Source organism: Panthera pardus, unplaced genomic scaffold (assembly GCF_024362965.1).
Source record: "Panthera pardus isolate Hobbes unplaced genomic scaffold, ASM2436296v1 HiC_scaffold_22, whole genome shotgun sequence".
Taxonomy (NCBI): domain Eukaryota; kingdom Metazoa; phylum Chordata; class Mammalia; order Carnivora; family Felidae; genus Panthera; species Panthera pardus.
This window is the reverse complement of record NW_026526788.1, coordinates 29,634,699-29,654,369: the sequence shown is the minus strand read 5'-3', so window position 1 is coordinate 29,654,369 and position 19,671 is coordinate 29,634,699. Positions and strand designations below refer to the sequence as shown.

Sequence of the window (19,671 nt, the reverse complement as noted above, 5' to 3'; positions counted from 1 at the left end):
ATCACGACCTGACCTGAAATGGGATGCTTAACCGACTGAGCCACCCAGGAGCCCAAGCCGCAATTTTTTTTAATGTTTATTTTTGAGAGAGAGAGAGAGAGAGAGAGAGAGAGAGAGAGAGAATGAGGGGGGCAGGGGCAGAGAGAGAGGGAGACACAGAATCTGAAGCAGGCTCCAGGCTCTGAGCTGTCAGCACAGAGAGGGACATGGGGCTCGAACTGACGACCCATGAGATCATGACCTGAGCCAAAGTTGGATGCCCACCTGACAGCCACCCAGGCACCCAAACCCTGCAATTTTTTTATTCAGCATGTAGTCTTTGCCCCCAGTAATTGGTTTTAGGGACGAGGAAAAGAGGAATAAAAGGTTATTTGAAATAAATCTATGGCTTTGATAGATAGGTCACTGCCTCTAGCCCAAATTCTATCATGCTGCCAACACTGCTAAGGATTCTGGGTTATAAGTATTTCATGTAAGATTTTGTAAAATTAGCCTAGAATAATGAACAGCTGTCTTTGGGAAGCCAGGCTCAGGAAAAGCAGTTTGTAGAGGAGGCCATGCATACAGAATGCAGGATCACAAAACAGCCAGTTAGCTTTTCTGCTGATAACTAAGGACGCAGTTTTAAAATATGAACAGTCATTGCAGACAGCAAATGACAAATAGTAGAGTATGTTGATGGCTAGTAGGATAAAGACTGGTTTTAACCAGTGCCTGTTAAAACTGAATTTTATTTAACAAAATTTTTTTTAATGTTTATTTTTGAGAGAGAGAGAGAGAGAGAGAGAGACAGAATCTGAAGCAGGCTCCAGGCTCTGAGCTGTCAGCACACAGCTCAGTGCAGGGCTCCAACCCAGGAACTGCAAGATCATGACCTGAGCCACCCAGGCGCACTGGGTTTTATCTTTTGAACTCAAGCTGAAAAACACAGTTGTGAAGAAGAAGAATGATCAAGGTTGAAGGGGCTGTGTCTTTACAGACCATATTTTCAGAGCTTAAAACAATGACTAGTGCACAGAAAGACCTCAGCATTTGTTAAACAAATAATGAATGACTAGATAAATGAAGTTACAAAGTTGAGTAAGGTTGGTAGCAAAATGGCTAGATCAAGAGAGGCTTATAACAGAGGGATCTGTTCTAGAATCAGTCCTCACAAGAGAGTTGAAGAACTCAGAGTAGTTGAGATGCAGACTCATTGTCACCACCCCCAGGAACCCTCCCTCCCATCTGGATCCTCTTCACTTTCAAGTCTAATTAAGGAATATTATCAGAAATCATTTTATTTCAAGCATCTTCACATCCTAAACTCCACATGACCTGAGCAGAACTCTTTAATTCTAACTCCCCATTCCCTCCTAAAAACATGCTTCTCCTGCACACTTCAACTTAATATGGCTCTTGATTCTTCTTTTCCCCTCATGACCTACATTTAATCCTTTAGCATGTCATGTGATTCTATTTCCAAAGTACATAACGAATCTATCCACTTCTCTCCATTCCTACTTTATCACCCTAGTCCAAACCACTCAGATTAATCTTAACAGAATCTAGCTTGTCTCCCTCTTACCTCTCTGGTGTCTTCCCCTACTCCTCCAATCTATTCCCTCCCTAGCAGCCTGGAGTGGTTTCTTACATATGCCAATCGGATCATGCCACGCTCCTTTAAAAATTCTACAAAGGTTTTCTACTGTACCTAGAATAAAATTCAAACTCCTCCCCTATAAAACCGTCTCTATTTGGACTCTCTACTCCTGCCCCACTCCACCTCACTCCACAACCCCCGTCTGTTCTAGCCACAGTGGCCTTTCCCAAATCCTTTCCTAAATTTGTTCCAGCCTGAGGGCCTGGCACTCTCTGGAATATACTCTACCAAAGAATCTTTACTGCCTTTCTTCCCCATTTAGTTCTCAATGTCACCTTCTACATTTTCAGAGGCCTTTCCAGATCTCTATAGCTAAAGTAGGCACCCCTTCTCATTAAATGTTTACCACATCACTCTGGTTCCTTCCTTAACAGCACTCATGACCTGAAATCATTTTGCTTATTTGTTTGCTTGCTCCATGAGAGCAGGACCTTCTTTATCTTGTCATCACTGTATCCCTTATGCTTAGAAAAGTGAGAACAGTACCTGATCCACAGTAAACATTTAATAATGAATATTAAATACTGAGTGAGTTACACATTGCTTTTATACTCAGATTTTTTTTCCTGACAAATTGATCTCAGAGGAAAAGCAAGGTGTTTATCACACATACATAAATGTTATAGAATCTTAGAGTTGACTGAATCCTAGGCTTTCTGAGGCAAATTCAGAGCTGTCCTCTGTATCAAATCTTACAACTGATCTTGATTTTTATGCTGGATAGGGACTCCATTTCAATTCTGCATTTCTTGAAATGACTAACATATATTATCAATGTTATTTTGTAGTACATATCTTTTTTTTAATAGTGCTTAAAAGTTTATAAACTTACCAAAATTCTCTGATAAGCAACTCAACCAATAAGATTTTTCTGGCACAGACAGGATCTCAAATATTCTTCAATGGATGAGATTTTAGTGTTTTCTAACTGTGCAATGATGCCAAAGAAATATTATTCTCTGGCTTCAAATAAAGGAATACCTTTGAAGTATCAAAAATAAAACTAATTCTTGTAAGAAAACAAAAGAGTAAATGGAAGCTTTTATTAGTGAAACAAGTCAATTTATTATTTTCCAGCAAGGCCTTTTCCCTCTATAAATGAGACGACTACTTTACAGTACTTTACAACATAACTTAGTTTTTTGATGTTTTCAGAAAACGAAAGATTTCTCTGGAAATTAGGAAAGTAAATATTTTGGGAAGAATAACTACAGGAAGTTACTTTTCAATTAACAGGCTTGTCTACTGGTATATAACTACATAATTTTTCTTCTTAATAAAGCTATCAAGTACTAGCCAACAAAGAACCTACCTTTAGAAAACGGAGTCAGAAAGTTTCTACTTAAATAGGAAATAAGCAATCTAACATACCAATCACACATCACCTTAACAAGGCAATTTACATAATTAGGTATAAATTATTATCTTTATGTTGATTAAGGTCCTAGCAAAAACTCAATTGGTCTGTTATCTCAAGTTCAAACTACACTCACCTGGCTATAAAGGTAAACTTCACAATGGAATTGAGCCTGTTTGACTAAGGGAGAAACTCTCTTTAATATTGCACATTTTCTTTCATGAAAAACAAGGATTATTAAGTCAGGGCCATCTTGGTTCTGAATCTCTCCATTTTCGTTGGAAGAAGACTCACCATCTCTTTACTAAGCTCTAGCTCAACTTCTATCTCCTGGGCAGCCTCAGGGTGCTTTTCACAATAATCGACAATAAATTTGTAATGTTCCAATGATGTTGCCAAGTTTTCTAGCTCTTTCTTGGGATCTGCAGTGATGATTTTGCCATAGAGACGGGCAACTCGAAACTTAGCTAACATGGCAGGGCGAAGAACATCTTCCCCTATATGCTCAGGAAATACTTTGTTCGGGTCTCTCAGGGAGTCTAAAAAGAGCTGGTAGTACTTCAGTGCTGACTTATTAAGATTATTTATTTTTTTTACAATGTGTGAATCAGGATCCCTCAGCTTGTCAGCAATGGCAACCTTCAAATCCATCATATCATAGTAAGCATGTGCAATCTCAAACTGAATCTGTCTGTTGACCAACAGGTAATACTGTGGATTCAGGTCTACAATGAGGGGCTCTAACATGGCTATTCTACGCTTATGCATCTTGCACCGTCTCTCCATATCGGTCTCAAAGAATGCAAGCACCTTAAACAGAGCACTGTGGTCTTGGACAACTTCAATATGGTCAGTGACATAACCATCAATCTGAAAGAACTCTTTTGCCTCAAAGACATAGTGTTGACCCAATAAGAAAAGTTCTCTGGCTTCTTCAAAATCTAAAGGTCTCAAATAGCTCACTTTCTCTTCCACCGCAGAGATGGCATCACACAGCTCACCGGTTCCAAACTGCACGGCTTTTTTCCTTACACTTTCTTCCTCATCTAGTTCCTTTTTCCTCAAAGCTCTAAGTTCAGACTGTTTATCAAGATCAAGCTCTCCTATGTTGTCCTGAAACAAAAACATAAATTATGGTTAGGTAGGACACTGATCTCCTGCTCTCAAATAATATGGCAAACTTAAGAGTAAAGAAAAGAAAGCCCTCTTCCAGCTGGAGTTAAAGAGATACTATAATCTTTTTTTTTTTTTTTAATGTTTATTTATTTTGAGAGAGAGAGAGAGAGCACACATGCATGCTAGCATGCAAGCAGGGGGCGGGACAGAGAGATAGGAGAGAGAGAACTCCTCCAAGCAGGTTCTGCCCTGTCGGCACAGAGCCTGAGTCAGGGCTCGAACTCACAAACTGTGAGATCAAAACCTAGGCTGAAATCAAGAGTTGGATCCTTAACCAACTGACCCACCCACACACCCCAGGAAGTACTATAATCTTAAATACCTTTCAAAACTTTCTTCTAATTATATTTCAATTGTATTAAAAATGTAAGAAACAGGGGCGCTGGGGTAGCTCAGTAGGTTGAGGGTCCAACCCTTGGTTTCGGCTCAAGTCATGATCTCACAGTTTCTTGAGTTTGAGCACCTCATCAGGCTCTGCGCTGGCAGTGTGGAGCCTGCTTGGGATTCTCTCTCTCTACCCCTCCCCGACTCATTCTGTCTCTCTCAAGATAAATTAATAAACTTTAAAAAATGGTTAAAGTGGTAAATTTAAAAAAATGTAAGAGGGGGCGCCTAGGTGACTCAGCCAGTCCGTTGAGCGTCCGACTTTGGCTCAGGTCATGATCTTGCAGTTCATGAGTTCGAGCCCCGCATCAGGCCCTGTGCTGACAGCTCAGAGCCTGGAAACTGCTTTGAATTTTGTGTCTCCCTCTCTCCCTGCCCCACCCCTGCTTGCACTGTCTCTCAAAACAAATAAACATTTTTAAAAATGCAAGAAATAGGAAAAATTATTTAAATAAATTAAGCTGCTTATATATGACTTTCCTCTTTGGAGAACTAAAACTCATTTATAGTTTCTTCTTCAGGTAAGACAAATGCATATGAAAGAACTTTAGAGACTCTGAAACATTATACATATGTAAGACTATAATCTACATCCTAAAATGTTTCACAGAGGTGTGCCTGGGTGGCTCAGTCGGTTAAGCCTCTGACTTCAGTTCGGGTCATGATCTCCCAGTTCATGAGTTCGAGCTCCGTGTTGGGCTCTGTGCTGACAGCTCAGAGCCTGGAGCCTGCTTCCGATTCTGTGTCTCCCTCTCTCCCTGCCCTCCTTTGCTCACACACACTCTCTCTCTCAAAAATAAACATTAAAAAAATTTTTTTTAGTATTTCGCAGAGACACCATTAAGATTAATGATATGATATTTATGCTAGAAGGTATTCAGTGAAATACAGAGAAACGTTCTAGGTCTCAAAGACACTAAAGTGAAGATACAGTTTAATCTACCATCATAGTTAAAGTTATCTCCCCTACTTCTCAGGGAAAAAAAAAAAAAGTAAAATGGTTTAAAAAATAGACTAAGCTTGGGGCACCTGGGTGGCTCAGTCGGTTAAGCGTCCGACTTCAGCTCAGGACACGATCTCACGGTCCGTGAGTTCAAGCCCCGCGTCTGGCTCTGGGCTGATGGCTCAGAGCCTGGAGCCTGCTTCCAATTCTGTGTCTCCCTCTCTCTCTGACCCTCCCCCGTTCATGCTCTGTCTCTGTCTCAAAAATAAATAAACGTTAACAAAAAAAAATTTTTTTTTAAATTAAAAAAAAAATAGACTAAGCTCATCCTTCTCAATAAAACTGAACATGAACATCAGATCCCTCTGTGCTCAACCCCCAAGCCCTTTGTTCCTTCCACTCAACATTGTCCCTAGATCTGCACTGTTCAGAACAGTAGCCATTGGCCACATTTGGATGACTACTGGGCATTGGAAATGTGGGAAGTTCAAACTGAGATGTGGGCTGTATGTATAAAATATACACCCAATTTCTAAGACTTAATACAAAAATAATTTTAAATCTCTTTAATTTAATACTGATGACTTATAGAAATAACAATTTTTCTATATTCTGGGCTTAAAGAATATAAAATTAATTCACCTTTTTTTCTTTTATAACATGGCTATTAGAAAACTGAAAATTACAGGGGTGCCTGGGTGGCTCAGTTGGTTAAGTGTCCAACTCCTGGTTTCAGCTCAGGTCTTAAACTCACAGTTTTTGAGTTTGAGCTTTGCATCATGCTCTGTGCTGAGGGCACAGAACTTGTTCAGGATTCTCTCTCTCTGCCCCTCCCCTACTCTCTCAAAATAAATAAATAAACCAAAAAAATTTTTTGAAAATTACATACATGGCTGGTATTCTATTTCTGTTGGACAGCGCTGCTCTACAGGTGACTCTGTTCACACCCATGGCTGCAACTGCCATCCATGGGAGGATGTATAGCTATAAATGTATAGCTACAGCCCACACCTCTTCTCAAGCTCCAGACCCGTAACCACAGCTCCCTGTATGACCTCTCCTCTAAGAACACTCAGAGGTTCTGCGTCCACGGGATGTCCACAATGGAACTCTATTCTTCTTCAGCAGTTTCCCGTCCTAGTGTTGTTTTAGTGAAGAAGCCTCCATGAACACGGACAGCCAACAACCTAGGAATCCTCCTTGAGATGTCCCTCTGCTCTCCCCTTTATCCTTCACATTCAATCTATCACCAAGTCCTTTGCTTCCTAAATACCTCTGGAATCCATTCTTTCTTCTATCTCTTCTGCCAACACCCTAGATCAAGCTCCCTTCACATCTCACCTAGACTGTTCCAGTGGTCTTCTAACTAATCACCCTCCTCCACGGTTGCTTCCCAATTTATTCTCCATTCTGCTACCTAAATGATTGTCCCCAAACCCTTTAAGTCTTCATTCCTCGAAGGCCCTGCTCATTCCAGCTCCTTTCTGCCTCTGTCTTATATCTTCTGCTCTCTCACTCCACTCCAGACTCACAGGCCTTTGTTCCATCCCGTCTAATTCACACTCCCTGTGCCACAGAACACGCTGTTTCGGCTGGTTGGAATGCTGTGCCTTCTTTTCTCCAGTCTAACTAATTTCTACTCATTCCCAGAGCTTCCTTCAAATGTTACTTCCTCCTGTTGTCTTCCATCATGGGTCTCTCCTCTGTGGACTTATCAAAGTTGCACTTTTACGTGAACTAAAAAGCCAGGTCTATTCTTCTTCATCACAGGACAATGACTAGCATAGAGCTGGCATAAATAAATTTGTGTAGGTCTTAAGCTTGGATTGAAGAACACTTTTCAGGTAAAAAGATGATCGAAGGATGAAATCAAACTAACAGTCAGATTAAGGAAAATCTGAGTAATTCAATAGCTGGCAACTATTTGAGTTTAAAGTAAGCAGGTGATAAGTTCTAGTGTCCAGTCTGGAAAATATCAACTAAATGAAGGGTATGAGTTAAATTACAGTGTATTTTGCCTCACACAATTATTTCAAACCCAAGCCCTAAGTCTCCAAAATTGTATTTACTCACTTGCTTTCAGGCTGCTTGTTTATTTACATGTTTTTTAGACCACTTTCTGAGCAGAAGAAAGCCGACAGCTCTTCCTGGCTCCAACTTCTCTAGACGAAAGACTCCCAGTTCTCCCCACTTCCTTTCTTTCCCAAATAAGCCTCATCTTTACCCTCTACCTCTAAAATGCTCTAATCTTTGCATGACATATCCTTCTGGGGTTTTGTGATTTGTTTGTTTAGTTTCATTTCATCTACTGGCTTAATAGGTTCTATATTAGTGCTAGTAAAACTTATTGTACTTTAATGCATGCATGCATGCAAAAAAAAAAAAAAAAAAAAAAAAAAAAAAAAAGCATTACTCCTCCAGGAAAGTCTTCTATGTATCTACACTTAGTATATTGCAACCAAATGATTTATTTTTCTCCTTAGTGGTTAGAAACTAGGATTCAGTACAGATTAGTAATGATGATGATAACCATTAACATTTATTGAGGACTTAGTATGTCTAGGGCACTTTTCTGAGCCCTTTGCATATATATTAATTTAACTCTGATAACAATATTAAGTACTATTATTTAAAAAAATTTTTTAATGTTTATTTATTTTTGAGAGAGACAGAGCACAAGCAGGGGAGGGGCAGGGAGAGAGGGAGACACAGAATCGGAAGCAGGCTCCAGGCTCTGAGCTGTCAGCACAGAGCCCGATATGGGACTCGAACTCACAAACCATGAGATCAAGACCTGAGCCAAAGATGGATGCTTAACCGACTGAGCCACCCAGGCGCCCTAAGTAAGTACTATTATTATTTCCATCTTCTTTGTGATAATATTGAGACAAAGAGAGTTTAAGCAAATTGCCACACACATACAGCTATAAACTGGCAGGGCTGTTTCCAGATATATATTTTTATAAAAATAATATAAATATACTTATATACTGTATAAAGTGTATAAAGGTTAGTAAGAATTGTTTCCTACCCTCAAATTGCTTATAGTCTAAAAAGAGGTGAAGGAATAAGATACGAATATGAACAGAGCTAATACAAAGCAAAACCTAAGTGATTTATGAAAGGCAATGAAAGTTCTATGGAGTTTAAAGGAGAGAAATGATATCTGTACAATATGAAGAATTACTCACTGAATAATTAATTTATTGAGAACCTATAATTCCTGGAGATAATGATAATATGAATATGATGCAGTCCCCACCTCTCAAGAAATTTATATTCTATCCAAAGAAGAGTCTCTAAGAAAGAAGTGTTATTTGAGATGGACCTTGAACACTAAGATTCTAAAAGGCAGAGATGGGAGAGCTAGAAATATTTGAGAGCATTCTGCATGCTTTGCATAATAAACATGCAAAGAGCCCAATGGGCATAATTCCCAGTTTAGGCTTTTACTTACATCCTGCTTATTTAAGAAAGAAAAGGCATTACCTGCATGGAAAGCTGGGCATTCTGCAGGAGAGTCAAACAATATTTGATCCAGCATCTTGCTATTTCTCCCTTTCTTTGATGATAAAGCTCTGGCACATCTCCTTCAGCTTCAGTAGCTAAAAATCACATAACATGATTTATCTAAGTTAATGGTCACAATCGTAATTTGCATTGTGTATGACATTCTTTTTACACCACTTCTTCCTGAATTTAAGAGGAACAGATTCTCACTGAAGCAACAGGGAGGGAGGGGAGGGGGGGAACCCACCCAAAATTCCTACTACCAGAGGAAGTAGGAATAATCTCTGCTATTATTTTTGTACATTTCTTTCCAATTTTTTCTTATGTGTTATCTGTAGGCAAAAACTAAGGTCACACTGTATATTCCATTTTGAATACAGCTTTTTCCTTATATATTATACCACTAACATTTTACCCATATCTTATCAACTCTAACATTTTCAAGTACAGAATTATATAAAATTAAAGAGATGCTCCCTACTTTATATAACCATTCTTTTACTTCTGGGCATGCATTGTTTCCAATTCTTCTATAGCAAGCAAGTCTAAACAGAAAGATCTCTGTGCATAAACCTGTCTGAATTTTGGATTATTTCCTTAGGACAGATTCCTAGAAGGAGAATTTACTGGGTCAGAGTTTGTAACATCCTTTGTAACGTGAAGCAACATTTTCCACCACCGTATTAGATTTAATGCAATATTACTATGAATCTGTGTACTTTCCTCTCTAGTCCACCTTTTCCCATCAACACGGTGTGCCACCAACACCAAGTAGAGCAAACCCAGTATCCAGCTCTCCAAGGAGAGAATCAAGTCACTACATCCCGTGCAACACAGAAACATGGCACTGAAACAAGTCACTGATGGTTTGATTATCTCCTTCAGATGAACATTTGTTTCAGCAGAAAAAGTAGTTTTTGTCTCCAACAGTAAAACTAAGGAAACAACGTACAGTCGATTCTCATTATCTGTGGTAGTCGTGTTCCAAGAAGTCACCGTGAACACTGAATTAGCAAATGCTAAAACATTGCTTCTCAGGAAAATACACGGTTAGACTCCTTTGAGCTTCTGGTCGCATTTTTATTAACTGATTATTTTGACTGTGTTTCTGTTTAAAGATTCCTTATTTAATATATATTGTTGACTCATTAACATTGAACTCATAACCAACAGCACTACAACTTGTGCTAACACTGTCATTTCTCCATAAGGTCCATCACAGCCTTCATGTGCTTACGGACACTGGACAGCACTTTAGCACTCCATTTGGAGGCCATTTTAAACAGTGAAATTGCCAACAAAAAAAAAACAACACAAAAATGTGAAAAATGGGGTACCAAATAAACCACAAAAAGGACATTTCTTTACTGTATGAGAGTTGAAACAAGAAGGCAGAGTGTTGCCTTGTTCAACATCAGCTAGGAATGCGCATCTCAGGTGACTCAAATGTCTGCAAATGATCACAGAAGTGCCCCAAGTACTGTGTTCGGGGTTACAAGTTAATCGTAGCAACAGGTGAATTTGCGAGTTTGGAATCCATAAATAATGAGGACTGACTATACTTTGGAACTTGTACTTAGATATGAAGTCCTTTTTCTTTCTTTTTCAGAAATAGCTTGTAGATCTGGGTACTTGACTTCGTTAAGGTTTGGAAGCAAAAATTACCCGGTTGAAAATTTAGTAAAATGTGCTCAGGGGCCCTGTGTAAGTATGTTACTGATTTTATAATAATAAAAAGTACGAATTTTTTTTAATTGAGGTACAACTGACATATGACATTTTAGTTGAGCCTTGAACAACACAGGTTTGAACTGCACAGTCCTATTTATACATGAATTTTTTTAGTACAGTACTGTAAATGTATTTTCTCTTTCTTATGGTTTTCTGAACAGTTTCTTTACTCTGACTTATTTCATTGTAAGATTAGAGTATATAATACATACACAAAATATGTGTTAATTGTTATGGTAAGGCATCTGGTCAACAGTAAGCTCTTAGTGATTTAAGTTCTGGGGAGTCAAAAGTTACACATGGATTTTTAACTACACAGGAGATAGGCGCCCTGACACTCCACATTATTCAAGGATCAACTATAGTGTTATACACACAAAGATTTGATGTTTGTATGTACTGTGAAATGATCATTACAGTAAGTCTGGTTAATATTTATCACCATACACAATTCAGTTTTTCTTGTAATGAGACTATTTTTTTTAATGTTTATTTATTTATTTATTTTGAAAGACAGAGAGAGTGCAAGCGGAGGAGGGGCAGGCAGAGAGAAAGAGAGAGGGAGAGAGAGAATCCCAAGCAGGCCCTGCACTGTTAGCTCTGAGCCTGACATAGGGCTTGAACTCTCGGCACACCAAGAGGTACATCTTTAACGTCTTATTATAAGGGGCGCCTTGGTGGCTCAGCCCATTAAGCATCCAACTCTTGATTTTGGCTCAGGTCATGATCTCATGGTTTGTGAGTTTGGGCCACACATCGTGGGTTTGAGCTCCGCATTAGGCTCCCTGCTGACAACGCGGGGCCTACTTGGGATTCTCCCTCTCTCTCTGCCCCTCCCCTGCTCCCGCTATCTCTCAAAATAAATAAATAAGCTTAAAAAAAAAAGATATACCCTCTTAGCAACTTTCCAATACTCAATACAATATTAGCTATAGTCACCATGCTGTACATTACCATCCCATGACTTAATCATAATTGGAAGTTTATACCTTCCACTAAACAGGATTTTTTTCTCCTTCTTTTCCTGAATAATCATCTACTGTATATATACATCACGCTTTATTCATTCATTCATTCATTCAATTATGTCCAGGGACAGAATTTAGTGATTCATCACATACATGTAACACCCAGTGCTCATCCCAACCGATGTTTTCCTTAATGCCCCTCACCCCTTTAGCCCTTCCCCCACCCATCACCCTGCCAGCAACCCTCGGTTTATTCTCTGTATTTAAGAGTCTCTTACGGTTTGTCTCCCTCTGTTTTTGTATTATTTTTGCTTCTCTTCCCCTATGTTTATCTGTTTTGTTTCTTAAACTCCACATATGAGTGAAATCATATGATATTTGTCTTTCTCTGACTTACTTAGCTTAGCATAATACACTGTCCATGCTGTTGTAAACGGCAAGATTTCATTCTTTTTGATTGCCACGTAATATTCCACTGAACATATATACCACATCTTCTTTATCCATTCATCAGTCAATCGACATTTGGGCTCTTTCCATATTTTGGCTATTATCAATAGTACTGCTATAAACATTGGAGTGCATGCGCCCCTTTGAATCAGCATTTTTGTATCCTCCGGATAAATACCTAGTAATTCAACTGCTGTGTTGTAGAGTAGTTCTATTTTTAGTTTTTTGAGGAACCTCCACACTGTTTTCCAGAGTGGCTGCACCAGTTTGCATTCCCACCAGCAGTGCAAAAGGGTTCCCTTTTTTCCACATCCTCACCAACACCTGTTGTTGCCTGAGTTGTTAATTTTAGGCATTCTGATGGGTGTGAGGTGGTATCTCATTGTGGTTTTGATTTGTATTTCTCTGATGATGAGCTATGTTGAGCATTCTTTCATGTGTCCGTTAGCCATCTGGATGTCTTCTTTGGAAAAATGTCTATTCATGTCTTTTGCCCATTTCTTTTTTTTTTTAATTTTTTTTTAATGTTTATTTTTGACAGAGAGAGAGAGAGAGAGAGAGAGAGACAGAGCATGAGCGGGGGAGGGGCAGAGAGAGAGGGAGACAGAATCCGAAGCAGGCTCCAGGCTCTGAGCTGTCAGCACTCAAACTCACATACTGCGAGATCATGACCTGAGCCGAAGTTGGATGCTCAACTGACTGAGCCACCCAGGCACTCCTCTTTTTTTTTTTTTAATGTTTATTTATTTTTGAGACAGACAAAGTGAGCAGGGGAGGGGCAGAAAGAGGGAGACACAGAATCTGAAGAAGGCTTCATGCTCTATGCTGTCAGCACAGAGCCCGATGTGGGGCTTGAACTCACGAACTATGAAATCATGACCTGAGCTGATATCGAATGCTTAACTGACTGAGGTACCCAGGAGCTCCTGCCCATTTCTTCACTGGATTATTTGTTTTTTGGGTGTTGCATTTGGTAAGTTCTTTATAGATTTTAGATACTAACCCTTTATCTGATATGTCATTTGCAACGATCTCCCATTCCGTCGGCTGCCTTTTAGTTTTGCTGACTGTTTCCTTCACTGTGCGAAGCTTTTTATCTTGCTGAGGTCCCAACAGTTCATTTTTGCTTTTATTTCCCCTGCTTCTGGAGACATGTCAACTAAGAAGTTGCTGCAGCCAAGGTCAAAGAGGTTTTTGCTTGTTTTCTCCTCTAGGATGTTGGCAGCTTCTTGTCTTACGCTCAGGTCTTCGTCCATTTTGAGTTTATTTTGGTGTATGATGTAAGAAAGTCGTCCAGGTTCATTCTTCTGCATGTCTCTGTCCAGTTTTCCCAACACCATTTGCTGAAGAGACTGTCTTTTTTCCAGTGGATATTCTTTCCAGCTTTGTCAAATATGTTTGTGGGTCCATTTCTGGGTTCTCTATTCTTAAAAAAAATTTTTTTAATGTTTATTTATTTTTGACAGAGAGAGACAGACAGAGTGTGAGCGAGGAAGGGGCAGAGAGAAAGGGAGACACAGAATCTCAAGCAGGCTCCAGGCTCCAAGCTGTTAGCACAGAGCCCAACGCAGGGCTCGAACCCACAAACCATGAGATCACAACCTGAGCCAAAGTTGGACGCTTAACCGACTGAGTCACCCAGGTGCCCCTGGGTTCTCTATACTGTTCTATTGATCTGGGTGTCTGTTTCTGTGCCTACCATAGTGTCTTGATGATTACAGCTCTGTACTACAGCTTGAAGTCCAGAACTATGATGTCTCCAGCTTTGGTTTTCTTTTTCAGGATTGCTTTGGTTATTTGGGTCTTTTCTGTTTCCACATAAATTTTAGGATTGTTTGTTATAGCTCTGTGAAGAATGCTGGTGTTATTTTGATAGGGATTGCTACACCACATTTTCTTTATCTACTCATCCATCGATGGACACTTAAGTTGTTTTCATGTCTTGGTGATTGTAAATAATACTGTAATAAACATGGAGGTGCATATATCTTTTCAAATTAGTGTTTTCTTTTTCTTTGGGTAAATACCCAGAAGTGGAATTACTGAACTATATGTTATTTCTATTTTTAATTTTTTGAGGAACCTCCATACTGTTTCCCACAGTGGCTACACCAATTTACATTCCCATCAACAGTGCACAGGGTTCCCTTTTATCCATATCCTTGCCAACACCTGTTATTTCTTGTCTTTTTCGTAAAAGCCATTCTCACAATTATGAGATAGTATCGCACTGTGGTTTTGATGTGCTCAAATACACATGTTAACTGTGATTTTTAAGACTAAATAAAACACTATACTTAAAAAACTAGACATTTGGATAGATCACTTATGTAGTATTCCAACCAAAAATGTATAATCTGATTCTTTTTTTTAATGTTCATTTTCAAGAGAGAGAGCACACACGCACGAGTGGGAGAGGAGCAGAAAGAGAGGAAGACAGAGGATCTGATGCAGACTTGGCGCTGACAGCAGAGAGCCTGATGTGGGGCTCGAACTCATGAACTGAGAGATCATGACCTGAGCCGAGGTCGGACACTTAACCAATTGTGCCATTCAGGTGACCCTGTACTCTGATTCTTAGCCTAAGGAAACATCAAACACCAACTGATGGAAATCCAGTGTAATAACTGGCTTATATTTTTCAAAAATATCTGTGTGATGAAAGAGAAAGAAAGGCTGAGGAACTGTTCCAGATTAAAGGACAGTAAAGAGGGGCGCCTGGGAGGCTCAGTGGATTAAGTGGCTAACTCTTGATTTCAGCTCAGGTCATGATGTCACGGTTTGTGAGACTGAGCCCAGTGTCGGGCTCTGCACTGATAGCACGAAGACTGCTAGGGATTTTCTCTCTCCTCTCTCTCTGTTCCTCCTCCACATGCATGTGCATGCATGCACACTCTATCAAAATAAATAAAATTTATTATTAAATTTTTTTAATGTTTATTATTTATTTTTGAGAGAGAAAGAGATAGAGTGCAAGCAGGGGAGGAGCAGAGAGGGAGACACAGAATCTGAAGCAGGCTGAAGGCTGTGAGCTATCAGCACAGAGCCCAATGCAGGGCTCGAACTCACAAGCTGCGAGATCATGACCTGACCTGAAGTCGGACGCTTAACCGACTGAGCCACCCAGGTGCCCCTCAAATAAATAAAATTAAAAAAAAAAAATTTTTTAAAGGACAATAAAGAGATGTGACAATTAAATGCAATATGAAATCATGAACTGGATACTGCAGTACTAGAAAAATTACTGTGAAAGTCATGACAGGGATAATTAATAAAATAGAAATATGCATTATAGAGAAAAGAACTGTATCAATGTTACATTTCCTGTTCTATGATTAGGTAGGAAAATATTCCTAGGAAATATACACTAAAGTATTAAAGGAGTAAAGGAGCCTAATATTTGCAATCTTCTCTCAAATGGTTCTGAATGAAAAATAAAATGTGATTGCAAATGAGGCAACTATTAAAAACTGGTGAATTAAAAATTTTTTTATGTTCTATTTATTTTTGAGAGCAAGAGAGACAGACCACGAGCAGGTGAGGGGCAGAGAGAGAGGGATACACAGAATCCAAAATGGGATCCAGGCTCTGAGCTGTCAGCACAGAGCCCGACGCGGGGCTCAAACTCATAGACCGCGAGATCACAACCTGAGCCGAAGTCGGACACTTAATCGACTGAGCCACCCAGGCGCCCCTAAAAATTGGTGAATTTAGAAGGGTATATGGCAGTTCTTTGTTCTGTTCTTGAATTTTCTAAAATTTAAAATGATTTCAAACTGTTTTTTAAAAGTTGTATAATAAAACATGCACATTATGAACTTACTGTCTTCTGTTGAGATCTTTCCAGTTTGACCAAAAATAACATTAGCAGCAGACAAACAGTGCCTGGCTTCCATAAAACATAGCTGTTGAGGAAATAAACAAGAGTAAATGCAATTATCACACAGCCTTATCTGCAATTAATACTTATATAAAGTCGTCTAGTGTGGGAAAAGCTATAAAAACAGGTAAAAACCACTAAGGAGACCCTGTGTGGTTGCTGAACATTAAGACAGTAGATGACATGTTTCCTCTGGTTAAAAAGCTACCTAAAAGATTCAAGTAACAATGCCCCCAAACTCTTAATAATAATCCAAACTGGCTGCAAAACAACTCCTGATGGAAAGTTAGCTCTTTCAGGTTACCAGTAGGTACAACACAGGAGCGGCTACAATCCTAGACTTAGAATGTTCCAGACAGTCCTTCAGGTTCAGTCCACATAGCCAAAATGCCATGCATGATAAACTGTAGACCATTCACACCCTGTCAGAGGACTTGAAGATTTAATTTTCTTAGAGATATCTTCATACATCCCACCATTCAAAGGCAAAACGGGTAAGTTTTGATAGGAAGAGATTCCTGTCTTCTAGAATTTTTGGAATTTACATGTGATGAATGAGGGTTCCCACCAAGTTTTGAAGTTAACAGATTTCCACAGATGAACTTTATAGAACTGCTTTACCAACACACTTGAAGACTTCCTAATTCAAATCTGGGCATGGTAAAGTTCTCAAACACTTAGAGAAGATCTCCTTGTTAATATAAACACTTTGCATTTATCATGTAAGTCACAGGACCAACCCAGCAGAAATACAAAGTTAAAGTCCAACTTTTAGTTGGAAGCCACCCTCATTAATTAAATGTCTAGTTCATATTAATAATACCTGATTTTGCTAAGAAGATTTTTAATGGTTGGCTAGGACTTTAAAATCTCAGCACAAAAGGCATCTCTCTATTATAGCAAATCAGAAGCCACCTTGCGAATAGCTGGGTACCACGTACAGTATTAGCCCAGCAACATCTATAGGCCAAAATGAAGGTGTTAAACCTTGAAAACCCAAAGAAAGTTACAGTTTACATAAAGAAGCTTTAACTGTCCCTCTGCAATCCTTTACCCATCACTTCAGCTTTGTCCAGATTGCCTTCCTGCAAGCAACCACTGCTAGGACAGTGAGTGCCTTGTGCCCTCTAGGTGGCTGGTAAATGTGGGACTTTAGCACCTGCCAGGTATGGACACATCAAGTAGCAAAACCTCATCACTGGAACCAGATGAAGATGAGAATGATATAAATGACAACTGCATTTTTTTGGTAAAAATGGTTCAAATCTCTGCAATATAAATCAGCTAGTTGTAACAAAAACTTATAAAACGTTTTGGCTTAAAAAAAAAAGCACAGGGTGGGGGAGGTACTCATGAAAATTACTGCATGCTCCACATAAGCAATGCTTAACAACTTTAAATTTTTTATTACGCTTTAAATTAATATCTAGATATCTTAGTACTATTAATATTGATGGAGTTTTCTTAATTAAAATCACAGTGAGTATGTAGCTTTAAAGTTGCTAAACAAAACAAAGAAGGGGCCTCTGGAAGCTATTAAAAAAGATGCCACAAGCAGAGGCACCGGATAACACTTTTGATGATGACCACAATGAAATGGATTCATGAGAGTTAGATTTAACCGAATGCTCCAATATATGCAATAGCGTTACTTACACGCTTGATCTTAGACCAAAGTCCTAGAAGCGATGCTGCAGTCACCATAGCCCTTTCTCGCCTGCTAATAGCTTTTCTGAATGAAATTCTGTGGGACAATACTTTAAACATAGGGCGCATTTACAGAACCAGCACTAACAAAAAGCTTAGAAAGGATAAAGGCCCAGTAAGGATACGGCAGCAGGTAACCAGAGAGATTTAAGAAGGAACTCTGATAAGCAAAGATTTACCAAAAGTTCAGAGTGAATTAGAAATACAAATAAAAGTAATTTCTATTCCTGAATATCTTATTGAGGATTAACAGAAAATCCGGCTGGGAAAGGTGGCTTAAAAGTGTTTTAGCATTAAAACTCTTAGGGACTAAAGGAATAAACAGACCAATTAAAAGTATACCAACATGATTCTGAATAATTCTGATAAACAACCATGAAGCTCAAGTTTGTTCCTGTGGGATACTCCAGAAGAAATGTATCATAAAGAGCTACAACTCTGGAACTGAGTAGAGATATTTCCAACATGGAAAAATTACTACAGAGGAGTTAATTCTAAAGAATAACTGAAATGCATCACATGCTTTTATCGAAGCCCACATTTAACAGTCAACTTCCTCAGACAAATCCTCATAGTTAACAGATTACCACTGCATAAAAATAAACTTTTATCTATCAGATAAAATCTGCAATTTAAGGTAACATCTCACTAGAATGAACTGATAGTGTGCTATATCAAAAAAGAATTGGTCTTAGGTAACATGTAATTTTTAGGGCTAGCAGCATGTAAGACAATGATAAAACTCAGTATTTTACAATTCAAAAGGATTAATGCAATAGAAAGCTACAAAAGTTTACTATACTGGCAAACTGGGTTGTTTCTGTCCAGTTTATACCATAAAATAAAAGCTACCTGTTTTTAAAAGATGACATTTTCAAGGTACTATTCTCTCTCTCTCCCTCTCTCTCTGTCTAGTAGTATTTTTATACACACTATCAATAACTTTGTTAGATAACTATTTGAGAAGCTTACCTTATTGATGTAAAATTGTGACAAGGTAGCAGCATTAATAGCCCACTCTATAGGATGGTAGGCATTGTGTTCAAGTTGGCGTTTTAGGGTACTGTGACAATAATGAGCAGCCTTCTCAAACATTTCCATGTGCTGGTAGACTTGAGCCAAGTAATAGAGGTTATGAGTATACACCTTCTCAAATCTATGAAGAAAAAGTGAATATTTGCGTAATGGTTTACATTTTATAAGGAACTTTCATATATATTTACCTTGATCTTCTTACCAACCCTTTGAGTTGGGTATGGCTATTGTATCTATTTGACAGATAAGGAAAACAGAGCCTCCTATTTGAACAGGGTCACATATCTAGTAAGTAGTAAATGGAGGTTTTTAAATCCATCTCAGAAACCACATTCTATTACCTTCAGAGGGTCTCAAAAGAAAATACTGTGCTTTTTGAAATAATCATCTTATCTATACTATGTAGAATTATCTGTGAGGGCTAATTTCTGTATCTACTCACCTTTTTGATCTCTCTTGTTCAGCAAGTTTCTCTTCTTCAGGAAGAAAATGCTCAGTAGGATCAAGAGGAGGACTCCCAATCTACAATTAAAGAAAAACAAAACTCTGAAATTTTAAACTGTGAACACCAAGCGCCCTCTTCTGGAGAAACTGGAGAAATCAAAATTTTAAAAACCAGTATACTTCATTTTTTTTACTAGTTCATTTTCATGTTACCCAAGAAGTAATTTTCTTAACCATAAAATCTTAGAGTGTGCTACAAGCTCACACTTGACAAAATTTTAACTGCTGTTGGAGGTAAACCTCAAATACACTAAAAAAAAAATTCTACCAATTTGCCTTTAGAGATGCATAATTCTTTTTTAAATTTTTTCTTTAACGTTTTATTTATTTTTGAGACAGAGAGAGACAGAGCATGAACGGGGGAGGGGCAGAGAGAGAGGGAGA

The 19,671-nt window shown here is 38.7% G+C and overlaps 1 protein-coding gene across 1 annotated transcript in view; it reads right to left on the bottom strand.

The window, feature by feature from the left end:
• Positions 1-2,665: 2,665 nt before the first annotated feature.
• KIFBP (kinesin family binding protein) overlaps positions 2,666-19,671 on the bottom strand; it is a 34,980-nt gene continuing 17,974 nt past the window's right edge. The window contains exons 3-7 of the mRNA XM_019444370.2: positions 19,226-19,305; positions 18,721-18,904; positions 15,985-16,066; positions 8,992-9,107; positions 2,666-4,112 (exon numbers count right to left, since the gene is read on the bottom strand). Coding sequence (XP_019299915.1) covers positions 3,237-4,112; positions 8,992-9,107; positions 15,985-16,066; positions 18,721-18,904; positions 19,226-19,305 — 1,338 coding nt within the window. The 3' untranslated portion in view covers positions 2,666-3,236. The remainder of the gene's footprint in view (positions 4,113-8,991; positions 9,108-15,984; positions 16,067-18,720; positions 18,905-19,225; positions 19,306-19,671) is intronic.